The sequence below is a fragment of the Aythya marila genome (genome assembly GCF_965140915.1).
Source record: "Aythya marila genome assembly, chromosome: 29".
Taxonomy (NCBI): domain Eukaryota; kingdom Metazoa; phylum Chordata; class Aves; order Anseriformes; family Anatidae; genus Aythya; species Aythya marila.
This window is the reverse complement of record NC_139070.1, coordinates 3,103,767-3,115,487: the sequence shown is the minus strand read 5'-3', so window position 1 is coordinate 3,115,487 and position 11,721 is coordinate 3,103,767. Positions and strand designations below refer to the sequence as shown.

The 11,721-nt window shown below is 57.2% G+C and overlaps 3 protein-coding genes across 4 annotated transcripts; 2 read left to right on the top strand and 1 right to left on the bottom strand.

The window, feature by feature from the left end:
• The first annotated feature begins 1,005 nt into the window (after window positions 1–1,005).
• On the top strand, window positions 1,006–2,991 carry LOC309888506 (ER membrane protein complex subunit 4-like). The gene is made up of 5 exons (XM_082780852.1): window positions 1,006–1,092; window positions 1,476–1,575; window positions 2,056–2,157; window positions 2,258–2,418; window positions 2,686–2,991. Exons 1-4 carry the CDS (start codon window positions 1,022–1,024, stop codon window positions 2,261–2,263), a joined length of 279 nt encoding a protein of 92 aa, XP_082636978.1. The 5' UTR covers window positions 1,006–1,021; the 3' UTR covers window positions 2,264–2,418; window positions 2,686–2,991.
• A 125-nt stretch (window positions 2,992–3,116) lies between these two features.
• On the top strand, window positions 3,117–7,465 carry TMEM79 (transmembrane protein 79). Of its 2 annotated transcripts, none has more exons than XM_082780850.1 (4): window positions 3,117–4,697; window positions 5,395–6,223; window positions 6,465–6,678; window positions 6,957–7,465. In XM_082780850.1, the coding sequence occupies exons 2-4, from the start codon at window positions 5,506–5,508 to the stop codon at window positions 7,159–7,161; spliced, it is 1,137 nt and encodes a 378-aa protein (XP_082636976.1). In that variant the 5' UTR covers window positions 3,117–4,697; window positions 5,395–5,505; the 3' UTR covers window positions 7,162–7,465. The 2 variants fall into 2 exon arrangements, with proteins under 2 accessions (XP_082636976.1, XP_082636977.1); XM_082780851.1 differs by lacking the exon at window positions 3,117–4,697 and adding an exon at window positions 4,761–4,950.
• An 869-nt stretch (window positions 7,466–8,334) lies between these two features.
• Window positions 8,335–11,650, bottom strand: GLMP (glycosylated lysosomal membrane protein). The gene is made up of 6 exons (XM_082781158.1): window positions 11,551–11,650; window positions 10,926–11,183; window positions 10,435–10,617; window positions 10,083–10,301; window positions 9,701–9,978; window positions 8,335–9,389 (listed from the first exon to the last, which is right to left on the bottom strand). The coding sequence occupies exons 1-6, from the start codon at window positions 11,602–11,604 to the stop codon at window positions 9,221–9,223; spliced, it is 1,161 nt and encodes a 386-aa protein (XP_082637284.1). The 5' UTR covers window positions 11,605–11,650; the 3' UTR covers window positions 8,335–9,220.
• Between the last annotated feature and the right edge of the window lie 71 nt (window positions 11,651–11,721).

Here is an 11,721-nt window from a genome sequence, read left to right as displayed (position 1 = left end):
CCTAACCCTAACCCCTAACCCTAACCCTAACCCTAACCCTAACCCTAACCCTAACCCTAAACCCTAACCCTAACCCTAACCCTAACCCTAACCCTAACCCTAACCCTAACCCTAACCCTAACCCTAACCTAACCCTAACCCTAACCTAACCCTAACCCTAACAACCCTAACCCTAACCCTAACCCTAAACCCTAACCCTAACCCTAACCCTAACCCTAACCCTAACCCTAACCCTAACCCTAACCCTAACCCTAACCCTAACCCTAACCCTAACCCTAACAACCCTAACCCTAACCCTAACCCTAACCCTAACCCTAACCCTAACCCTATTTCCTTAGAACTACATTTCCCGGTATGCTCTGGGCACAAAACATGGCCTCCCGGAAGTCTTTAGTCCGAGAACTACATCTCCCGGCATGCTCTGGGAACCTAACGTGTCCTCCGGAAGTCCGGAGTCCGAGAACTACGTCTCCGCATGCTTTGGGCACCAAACATGTCCTCCCGGAAGTCCGGAGTCCGAGAACTACATCTCCCGGCATGCTCTGCGCACCCAACATGGCCTCCCGGAAGTCCGGAGTCATAGAACTACATCTCCCGGCATGCTCTGGGCACCCAACATGGCCTCCCGGAAGTCCTGAGTACGAGAACTACGTCTCCCGGCATGCTCTGGGCACCAAACATGGCCTCCAGGAAATCCGGAGTCCAAGAACTATATCTCCCGGCATGCTCTGAGCACCCAGCATTTCCTCCCGGAAGTCCGGAATCCGAGAACTACATCTCCCGGCATGCTCTTCGCACCCAACATGGCCTCCCGGAAGTCCGGAGTCCTAGAACTACATCTCCCGGCATGCTCTTTGTGCACCAAGCATGTCCTCCCTGAAGTCCATTTTTTCCTCTTCGTTGCTATGGCGTTGCTAGGGGCCGCACTTCCGCATCCCGCCGTCCAGTCACCGCCCCTCTCGCGTCACGTGCCGCGTCGCTGGCGTATTTAAGGCCCGCCCCTATTTCTGGCCTGCAGAAAATGGCGGCCGCCGCAGTTAGGCCGAGGCTTTTCAAGTGGGCGCTGGAGCTGGGGACGCCCCCGGGGGGGCGGTGAGGACCTGGGCGTACTTTTTGGAGGGGATTTTGAGGGAATTTCGGGGGAATTGGGGGTTTTGAGCAGGTCTTGGAGGGTCTTGTGTTGGTCTGGGGGGATTGAGGCGTACTGAGGGGGTTGTGGGGCGTCCTGGGCGGTTTTGGGGGGATTGGGGGGGGCTGAGGGGGTCGTGAGGTGTTTTTGGGGGGTTCTGAGGAGTTTTAGGGGCGATTTGGCGGGCTTGGGGAGGTCCTGGGGGGTCGTGAGGGAGGCTGGGGGGGATTTGGGGTGGTCTTGTGGGGATTTGGGGGGGTCCTGAGGTATTTTGTGGGGTTTGGGGGGCCTGGGGGGAATTGGGGGGGTCCTGAGGGGGTCACCTGGGGGTCCCGTCCCCCACCAGCCTCCGCAGAGCCCCCAAGAGCTGCGGCCCTGTGGGGTTCTCGGAGCGGCAGCTGGGGGAGGGCAGCGTGCACAAGAGTGACCGCAACCTGGTGGAGAAGGTAGGGCCCTGCCCCCCGCTTTTCCTCTTTTCCCCCCTTTCCCCCCCCATTTTCCTCCCCTTTTATCCCCTTTTCCCCCATTTGCCTCCCTTTTTTCCCCATTTGCCTCCTCGTTCTTCCCCTTTTCTTCCCCCTTTCCTCCCCTTTTATCCCCTTTTCCCCCATTTGCCTCCCTTTTTTCCCTTTTTCCCCCAGTTTCCTCATTGTTCTTCCCATTTTCTTCCCCCTTTTCCCCCTTTTTTCACCATTTCCCCCCTTTTTCCCCCCATTTTCCTCCCCTTTTATCCCCTTTTCCCCCATTTGCCTCCATTTTTTCCCTTTTTCCCCCATTTTCTTCCCCTTTATCCCCCCTTTACCCCCCTTTATCCCCCCTTTTCCCCCCTTTTCCTCTCCTTTTTCCCCCTTTTACCTCCCCATTACCCCCCACACCCCTCATTTTTCACCATTTCCCCCCTTTTTCCCCCCGTTTTTCCCCCGCAGCGCTGCTGGGACGTGGCGCTGGGCCCGCTGAAGCAGATCCCCATGAACCTCTTCATCATGTACATGGCCGGCAACACCATCAGCATCTTCCCAGCCATGATGGTGGGCATGATGGGCTGGCGCCCGCTGCAGGCGCTGCTCTCCCTCTCCACTAGTAAGCCCGGCCCCTCCCAGCGCTCTGACTGGTTTTCCCCCCACACAGCCCTGAAGCTGCTGGAGAGCTCAAGCGCGCGGCTGCTGCAGGGTTTGGTGTTCCTGGTGGGCAACGGGCTGGGGCTGGCGCTTGCCCTCTACAAGTGCCAGGCCATGGGGCTGCTGCCCACGCACGCCTCCGACTGGCTTGCCTTGGTCGCGCCCCCGCAGGTACGGGGGAAAAACACCAAAAAAACGGGGCCAGAAGGGCGAAAAATGGGGGCGAAACAGTGAAAAACGGGGCTGGAAGGGCAAAAAATGGGGCTGAAACCCTGAAAAATGGGTGTGAAACAGCGAAAAATGGGGCCAGAAGGGCAAAAAATGGGGCTACCTCTCCAAGGCTGCACGAGGAAAGGGCAGAAACAAGATGAAAAGCACATCCTGAGGCACCTCATAACCACAGCCTACCTACTGCAATACTTTTATCTCTCTTCCCAGCTGCCTTACCTCTGCTGCTCTCCATCTCCAAACCACGTTCTTTTTAACTGCCATGCAGAGTGGCAGTCCTCCAGGCGCCATAGAGCGGCACCATATTTTCTTTATTATCATTTTTTAATTTCAAAACAGCAGTCCGCTTCCCTCTGGAGATGGACAGCAGGCCAAGCCAGTCACCAAGTTGCCAACACAGAGCTTCACAGTTCCAGAAGGCGCTCTTTCCTTCGACCAATTCCTTATAAATGTTATCTACCACTGGCAAAAGCAATAAAGAGACTGCAAACATGCACTGCCACGTTTGATAAACTTCATGTTTTTAATTTTATTATTTCAAAAGAGCAGTCCACTTACCTCTACATCTGTGAAGTAGATCAAACCAGTCACTGAGTTGCCAAACAAGAACTTGACAGTTTCAGAAAGCGCTATTTCCTTTGACTGGTTCCTCCCCAAGTGGTACCCTAGAAAAAACGCATGGAGCCCCTTTCTCCCATCAAAAATTGCCCCCAATGGAAGCCTTTGGGGACACCTGAACTCCCCTGGGGAGCCTTTACGCAACACCACATGCAACCGGACTCTGTCTTCGCTCTTTCTGAACAACCCTAAATGTATCCCTAACCGGAACACTGAGACGAATTTAAAATAGGACCCCCAAAAATACGTATGGCGACACATTCTCCATTCAAAAAGTGCCCCCAGTTATAAATGAAGTCTCAACTCAATCTGAATTTTGTAATATTTATAAAACAAATATTTATAAAAGGTATAAAAGGCAAGTAAACACCGGTGGGTGTGCGGGGAGTCTATGCTCCACCAACACGCACACACGAACATCAAACATTCTAAATATACAGAACATCGCTTTTACATACTAGTATGCCTTTAGAATCAGAAAAGTTAACAAACAATCCTTTAAGTTCCATGACTTAACAGTCTCCATTTTCCATTCCTTTTCTTGAATATAAACAAATCTCAATTTTCCATTCCTTTTGAGCAATATGTCTCGCTTTAAGTTGTCAAGCAACTCAGCCTTCGGGCCTTAGGTATCCCGTTCTTCCCGGATCAAAGAAAAGCACATCCATCTGCACCCCAAGGCCAACAGGGCCAGGGTCAAAAGGCACGCGCAGGCCACCAGGGGGTGCAACAGCAAAAGCCCTCGACAGCAGCAGTGACGGGGGGGGGCGAATGTGTGAGCAGAAGGATCAGTAAAGGAGCCCGCAGCTCCCTCACTATCTGGCAAACCACACGTTTCTGACTGTGGTCCCACAGGGCTCTTCAAGGCCTCAGAGATTGCTCGCCAGGTGCTGAGCAATCCCGCCGCTACCTTGTAGTTTTTAGTAGCAGAGTCCCATACCTTGACCTCAATTTGGTCCCATATTTCAGGATCATAAACTGTCTGTTAATAAGGAGAATAAGCTGTAAGGTTACCAGGACAGTCTTTGTTTCTAAGGACCTATGATTCTCTGAGCAGTTTGCTGAGTTTGGCTGAACCCATCTTCATGAGGCGATCAAAGTGCCTGTTCTGGGAACAGGCACTTTGAGAAGGGGGAGATGTGGGAGTGTGGCCATGGGGGTCGGAAAGCCCATTGGTTAATGATAACATCAGACTCTTAACGATGAGGCCATCAGGAATGTAAAAGAGTTTAGAGGGAACAAATAAGGGTGATTCAGGAGACTCCATGCAGTCTCGGGTTGCTTGTTCTCCAGCCGTTAAGGCATGGAAGTTTCTGGGTGTTTGCTGTTGTTGTTATATGCAAAGTTGTTGCATAAAGTTGTTACACACAGCCCTAAGTGGGGGCTGCCGTGCTATGGGGAGGATGCACCCACCCGTGTGCTTGCACTCGGCACTATGTTGGGTGACGTTTCTGCGCCTCCTCCTTTCTGCCTAGCCCCACCTTGGCTGGTTAAACAGGTTTGAAGTCCAGACGGAAAAAAAAATCAGAAGCATTTCGCAAGCTCGCTGCCCTGCAGCTGCTGCTGCGCAGCTCCACACTCCATGGCCCCCTGCCCTTCTTCAAGTAAGTGAGGGGAGCCTGGTGTCCCACAGGGCTGAAGGGTGAGTGGGGTTGAGAGAGGGGAGATGGAGGTGGGCCAGGAGCTGCTTTAGCCATCCTCAGATCGAGCCCCTCACTGCTCTATGCCTCCGTTTTGCCATGCTTGTGGCCAGGACTGGACTCTTTCCAGGCATGCATAGGAGAATGTGTCAAAGAGGGAGAGGGGGTTTTCGTGGCAGGAGGCTCCTGTGTCCACAGCCAGCAGTGCCTGGAGCAGGTAAGAGACCAGGATCCCCTGCCCAGAGGGAACAATGGGGGATTTCTGCCTGAATCTCCTGGTACCCCACAGCAAGTGGCAACTATCTGCCTCCTGCACTTTCCCCCCAAAATCCAGGCCAGTCTCAGCCATGGGAGGCAGCAAATCTGGCCCATCCTGGCGTTAGCTGTGGCTCTCCCCAAATATCTGTACTTGGCTGATGTTGGCATGGGATGGAGCTGTGGGTGGAGGTGGTTGTATTGGCCAGGCAGGATCCCATTTCCCCAGGCCCCATGGCTCATCCCCAGCCAGGAAACCTAGAGTGTTTTGGGGGGTGGATGGCAGTTCCCAGGCTGTCCCTGCTTTGCAGATGGGATTTGTGCCTCATGTTGTTACTGGGGCTGTGTGAATGACCCCAAACCTCTCAGTTCTGTTGTCTTTTTGTCTGTCTCTGTTCTTGTGCAGGGTAAAACCAGAAGGGATGGGAGCCTAGTCTCTTCCTGACACCCCAAAAAAAAGGAGAGCTTCTCACCAGCACCCAGCTGCATCTCCAGTAGCACCAAGCCAGCCCCCCTCATGGCTGCTGCCGAGCCCATAGTGCCCCCAGAGGAGGTGGCTTTGCTGGAGCTGGGGAAGGTGGCCCCGGCCACCCACCTTGACAAGGTGCCTCCAGCCCCAAATGAACACCCAGGGGATCCCGACGCCACCCTGCTGTGGGACAAGTGCCAGCATGGTGCCCGGGGCCAGAAGGAGCCTATGGAGACTAAGAGGCGCTCAAGTCCTGAGGGGGGCCATGAGGATCCCGAGGAGGCTGCTCCTGTGTGCCCCTCAGCCGAATCTGAAGATGACGAAGCCCATGGGCTGCCTGTGATGGCAGCCCACGTCTTCGTGCCCATCAACCCGCAGTGCATTGAGCGGAAGCAGAAACCTACCCCATGGCCCCAGGAGGAAGACAAGGGAGGCTGTGTTCCCCATGGGGACAGACCCGATGGCCTCCGCCAGAAGCAGGTCTTCCTTCCCGTCAGCCCCTTGCGCTGCAGGGACCCAGCGGGCTTCGAGGGGCTAGTGGCTAAGCCATCAGCTGAGAAGTCATCGTGCCCATGCATCAAGGACTGCAGTGCTGATGGCCTCAAGGCTGTGGCCTCGGTGGTGGGGGCCCTGTTCCTGTGCCCCTGCCTCATCTACGGCGCCTATGTCTTCCTGCCCTTTGACGCTCCGCTCCTGCCTACCATCAGCGCCCGCCTGGTCTACACGCTCCGCTGTGCTGCCTTTGCCACCTTCCCCATTGTCCTGGGTGAGCCACAGGGCCAAAGTGCCCAGCCCTGGGCTGTTAGCCCCGGGGGGGCAGGGCTACAGGGGGTGGTGGGTAGAGTCGGGGCTGGTCTCTTTGGCTGCTCCTGGCAAGGGCAATGGAGAGCCAACCACTTCTCTTACCCTCTTTCCCACCCTGCTGCATCTCCCTGGTCCTCCCTGCAGCCCTTGGGCCCAACACGGCTTCACCAGGTGTCTGCTCAGCCCATCTCTCTGCCCCCCAGGGATGATTGTCAGCGGCATCTCCCGCCTCTGCTCCCCTGCACTGGAGCCTTTCGGAGAGCTGCAGCAGGAGGTGGAGATTCACCGCACTTACGTCTCCCAGTCCGTCCACCTCTTCATCCTCTACTTCTTCAACATGGCTGTGCTGGCCACTTACCTCCAGCAGGAGGTCCTCAAGCTCATCCCCCTGCTCACAGGGCTCTTTGCCATCTCCCGGTAAGTGTCCCTTTTCCCCTCCCTGGGCTGCGGCACTTCGCAGCGTGGAAACGAGGTGCTTGGCTTGTGCAAATCCCCGCTTCAGCAATGCCTCAGCTGGCTGATGACAGCAAGGAAAGCTTGTGCAGGGCAAGGGTTGCTTCATCCCTGCTCCCTCCTTCATCCTGCTTCCCACAGCAGCCATACCTGGCAAACTCTAGCTGAGCCCGGTACCCTAAGCCAGGTGCCAGCCCCAGGACATCTCCCTCACTGTTCCCCCACCTACCTGCCCTCTCCAGGCTGATCTACTGGCTGTCATACGCCATTGGGCGCTCCTTCCGTGCCTTTGGCTTCAGCATGACCTTCCTGCCCCTCCTGGCCATGCTGCTCTGGAACCTGTACAGCATGTTTGTCCTGGAGCCTGAAAACCTCCTTGCCGTGGCAGCACCGAAGCCCGAGGAGCGCTCCAAGGAGAGCGGGGCCAAACTCCGGTACTGGGGGTGAGGGAGCCCCAAGGGGACCAGGTGCCAGGTCCGAGGTGCAGAGGGGCTGAGCCCTCCTTGCTGCTCTGCCCTGAAGGTGGAGGTGGGGGGACAGACAGGGCCCCTGCTCCCTGCCTGGACCTAGTAAGGCCCCTGGGGTTGAGATGGTTGAGTTGTAAAGCCTTCTTCATGGGGAGTTTACTGCAGGTGGACAAATGACACCCCGGACAAGAGCCAGGGAGCAGAACGACCTGCTCCTTGAGGATGGTTGGGGCAGGCTTTGCTGGACTTCCTCCTGGAGCTGGCTTTGCCCAATAAAGCCCTTCAACTGAGCGGGTGTGTGCGTGGCTGTTTTGGGGAAGGAGAGTGAAATTCCACCGGGGAGGGGGGGGGGAGGAGGGGGGGTCTCCCCCTGCTGTCTATTTCCCAGCACTGTGACTGCCCCATCCCTGCACGGTGACATGGCCAGTCCCACCCAGCTCCTTCCTCCTCCACCTCTTCCTCCTGGCAGGGGTTCAGCACCCAGCTCACAAACCAGTCTGCCGGGTCGGAGACAGCTCTGCCCCTGGGACAGACGCAGGGAGAGGCTGGGACAGGTTAGACAGCCACAGATGTGCTGCTGCCTGGGCTGGGACAGCCAAATCCACCCCCCTGATGGGATTACAGCCTGCACCCCACTGGGGTTTGAGTGCTGAGACCTACCCTGTAGCCCTTGGCAGGCATAAGGGGACCCCTGCACATCCAGCCCTGTATAAGCCTGGTTGTCATGGCTCTCTGAGTCTCAGACATAACCCAAAAAAACAGCTATAAAAATCCCCCAAATAAGAGGAAAGCCCCTTCAGCTCTAAATCTTGCCAAGCATTTGACTTCAGCCTCTCATCCCCAGCTGCTATATCATGGGAGCAATTCACCCAGTGCAGCTCTACCAAGCTGGAAAATGGGAATAGCCTGACTCTTTCAAATGTGCTTTGGAACAGGAATATGGCTTAGGGCCTGGGCTCATGCTGACCCCATGGCTCATAGCCAAAACCACCCCTGGAACAACCATGAACCACTAGAGATTATGAACCTCCCTCTTCTCAGAGGGGCTTTCATACCTTGGCTCCTGCTGTGAGCTGCAGCACCCTTCCTTTAATCCCCACAGGGCCCCAGAACTCATCCCACTTTCCCATAGTGCAGTGTTTCCCCAGGAAACTACTCTTAGAAATCCCTTTTATTTGGTCAAAGACAAGTCAGTGACTGTGAACACAAAAGCCCAGCACACTTCTAAGTGATGTGGTGCCTCCACAACCACCGAGCAGCCCTGGATCATGCAGGTCCCACAGCTTCAAGCACATGGAGAGCTGATCCAAGCTGATCCTGCAGAGCCCAGATGGGGTTTAAGTGATGGCTAGGCCAGATCAGCCTTGGACCTGAGCTCAAGCATCTGCTACAAAGCAGCAGCGAGCTTTCTTCTTGTGCCAGCAGCCCTCACCGAGGCCAGCACAGCACGAGGCTCCCATTTGAAGTGGGGATCGAGCAGTGTGTGATCCCCAGCGGGGCTGCTGGGGGGGGCTACACCAAGATGCCCCCAGCACAGCGGGAAACAGAAAGGCACCTTGCGTGCTGTCAGGAGCAGCACCAGTCCCCAGCCCTGTCCTCCAGCCTTGCTCCTAGACTGGAGCTGCTTAAGCAGAGCCTTGAGAGCTCTGGAATTGGCACAGGACAGGGCACAGCCCATCCCTGCTGCTGCTTGGGTGCAAAGAGGACAGCAGTGGTCTCATCCCTTGGGATGATCTTTCCCTGGCTCAGAAAAACCCTGACCAACTCCCCCCACTCACTGTCCTTGGCTGGGTGGGTCAGGAAAAGACAGAGGAAGAAGTGTCATCAGATGCAGGATCTGGGCAGTAGGAGACAGCCCGCCAGAGGGACATGTGACATGGGCAACTAGTGCAAATGTTGTCCGTGTCCCCTCTGAGCCTGAACTGCAGGGTGAGAGTGGAAAACAGAGAAGATTGCAGGCATTGGAGGCCCTGTAGCAGTAGTGGTTGCTTCCCCGGGGACAAGAAGGAGCCTGGAAGACTCTCCAGAGCCCACCCCACTCAGTTGATGGGCTCATACTCAGTGTAGCGTTTCCCCTGGGCAAAGAGAACCACACAGCTGCCCACCACTAGCAGCACCATGGGGGTGCCCAGCGCCACGGCCATGATGGAGATGACCAGGGGAGAGAAGGTGTCCTTGGGGGGCTGCCCAAAGCCCAGCAGTGCAGACCTGCAGGAAGAAATGAGGCACATCAGCCACAGAGATGGGGATCAACTCTGTCCCATGGAGGGGAGTTATCTGGGGCTTTCTTTCCCGAAAGGATTTCTTGTCAGGATCCCGCACAAACAGTAGAAGGTGGTTTCCCATGCTGGTGGATGGCGAGGTCAAAATGGGTCAAAATGCACTCCTTGCCACAAGATATTAGGAAAACAGGCTGTCAAAGGGACAGAGTTGCTACCCTCTAGCCTAGAAAATTGCCCAAATCCAAGCTACTAGTAGGAGGGAGAGCATCACTTTGGTGCCCTGGAGACTGTACTCACCAGCTCAGGTAGCGCTTTTCCTCGTAAATATTTCCGTCCTCACCCCCAAAGGAGATGTTGACAGCACTGATTGTGTAGGTGCTGCCTACGCCCTCCCCAAAGTAGGCAAGGACAATGCTGGACCTGGGCAGGGTCCAGTTGGCTGCTTTCAGGCTGCCGGAGTGGCACTGGATGCTGTCCTCGCGCTTGGGGGCCTGCGAGCCGTAGGCTGTCGCCTTCCACTGCAGGAAACTGAGCGTGGAGCTGTCGTTTCGGGACTCTGCTACCAGGGAGAACGTCTGGCGAGGAGAGAACAGAAGAGCGTATTTATGCCAGGGCAAACTATAGCGACGAGCACGGCAGCAGGGGATTTACCCGACCCCAACGCTCTCCATGCACTCACCTCAAAGATGGTGGGAGTGTACTCATCGTCGATGGAACGTGCCAAGCGCAGCCTCTGCACCACTCCTGCCTCTTCCACTGTGGCCACCTCTAGGGCGAACCATGAGCTGTTGCCCCGTGGGGCTGCCCCAGCAAGGACAAACTCCACTTTAGAGCTGTTTGCTGTGTGCAAAAGGCTGGGCAAGGTCTCGTCACGGCCACTGGTCTCGTAAGCTGTCACCTGCGGGAGAAATAGGTTGGAGGGACAGCATGATCCTGGGCTGGGACACAAAGGAGCAGCATTCTTTCTCTAGAAGATTTTTTGGACAGGGTATTCACTGGGTTCATCCCAGTACATCCCTCTGCGTGCTCACCCGAAATGCCAGGCTGCCGTTGGAGAAGCTGCCACTGGGGTCAGTGGCTGGGCCACCCACAAACTCGGCTGTCAGGGCAGTGTGGTTCAGGGTCCGATTGACGCTGTCCCAGGAGAAGTCCGACAAGTCGTAGGTGGGGTAGAAGACCTCCTCCTGCACGTTGGCCTTGCTGTACTCAAACACCTGGGGAGGAGGAAGGGGAGAGGGGCTGGAAGCTGCCAGCAGGTGCCGTGGACACTGCCACTTTGTGCTGTGGTCCACAGAGCTACCACTGCCAGCAAAGAGAGGAGGGAACCCACAAAGGAAGCGCCTTGGCAAAGCATCTCGAGGTGGCATTGCAAACCTGAGACAATCAGGGGAGGACACACGAGGCAACATTTAGCTGCGGTTGGGAAAACTGCAGACTGACCTGCTCTGCCCTAGGCACAACCCTACACCTCTTGCACTGCAGGGCTGCTCTCCCAGAGCAGTGCTACATCCCCGGGCGGTACCTTGGTGAAGACGACAGCTGTGGAGTACACAACACTGCCAGCGGGCTCAATCCGAATCGCTCCGTCAGGAGTGGGCGAGAGCAGCTGGGTCCAGTTGACGTGCAGGGCACTGCTCGTGCCCTCGGTGACCACCAGCAGCACGGCGGGGGCCCCGATGCTGCTCCAGATGTAGTGCAGGGTGTCATTGGGCCCCACCGCCCGGACATGCAGCAGGTTGACGGAAGAGCCGTTCCAGCCAGGGTTGTACTGCATCCACACCTGCGGAGGAAGAAGAGGCCTCAGCGGGAGGCTCGGTTCTCCAGCGAAGGCCGACCTGGCAGCCTCTGCTCGGCCGGAGGAAGGCACCGCGGGGCCGCTCCCGACTTCCCCACCAGCCCCGCGGGTGACGGGGCCCTGGCGTTGCCCAACGAGCACGGTCAGCGCCGCGCACTCGCCCGCTGCGGGGCAGCTTCCCCATTTCGGAGCCGCTTCCCCGTCCGCAGCCGAGGCCCGGGGGGGAAGCTCGGGACCGCCGAGGCAGCCTCTCCCCGGCCCCGAGCCGAGCCCGGGGCACGGGCACGGCCCCGGCTCAGCCCGGTGAACCGCTCCCCACCCCCCCCTTCCCCGGTCCCGGTGCCGCCGTCACCTCCCGGCCGCCGGCCGCCGCCAGCAGCCCGGCCAAGAGCAGCAGCTGCCGCATGGCTCCCTCCGGGGGAGCGGAACCCGGCGCTAGGACCCGGCCCGGAGGGGAGGGCCCCGCCCCGTCACGTGACAGCTCGGAGCGCGCCCCCCCCACCCCTTAAAGGCGGCGCCGCCG

Excerpts from the sequence above, each read along its gene's own strand:
- LOC309888506 (XM_082780852.1), top strand. The coding sequence starts at position 1,022 with ATGGCGGCCGCCGCAGTTAGGCCGAGGCTTTTCAAGTGGGCGCTGGAG. Across the intron at positions 1,093-1,475 it reads GGGACGCCCCCGGGGGGGCG|CCTCCGCAGAGCCCCCAAGA; the intron begins GTGAGGACCTGG and ends GTCCCCCACCAG. Across the intron at positions 1,576-2,055 it reads ACCGCAACCTGGTGGAGAAG|CGCTGCTGGGACGTGGCGCT; the intron begins GTAGGGCCCTGC and ends TTTCCCCCGCAG.
- TMEM79 (XM_082780850.1), top strand. The coding sequence starts at position 5,506 with ATGGCTGCTGCCGAGCCCATAGTGCCCCCAGAGGAGGTGGCTTTGCTG. Across the intron at positions 6,224-6,464 it reads CACCTTCCCCATTGTCCTGG|GGATGATTGTCAGCGGCATC; the intron begins GTGAGCCACAGG and ends TCTGCCCCCCAG. Across the intron at positions 6,679-6,956 it reads GGGCTCTTTGCCATCTCCCG|GCTGATCTACTGGCTGTCAT; the intron begins GTAAGTGTCCCT and ends TGCCCTCTCCAG.
- GLMP (XM_082781158.1), bottom strand. The coding sequence starts at position 11,604 with ATGCGGCAGCTGCTGCTCTTGGCCGGGCTGCTGGCGGCGGCCGGCGGC. Across the intron at positions 11,184-11,550 it reads CGGCGGCCGGCGGCCGGGAG|GTGTGGATGCAGTACAACCC; the intron begins GTGACGGCGGCA and ends CTTCCTCCGCAG. Across the intron at positions 10,302-10,434 it reads ACGGCAGCCTGGCATTTCGG|GTGACAGCTTACGAGACCAG; the intron begins GTGAGCACGCAG and ends TTTCTCCCGCAG.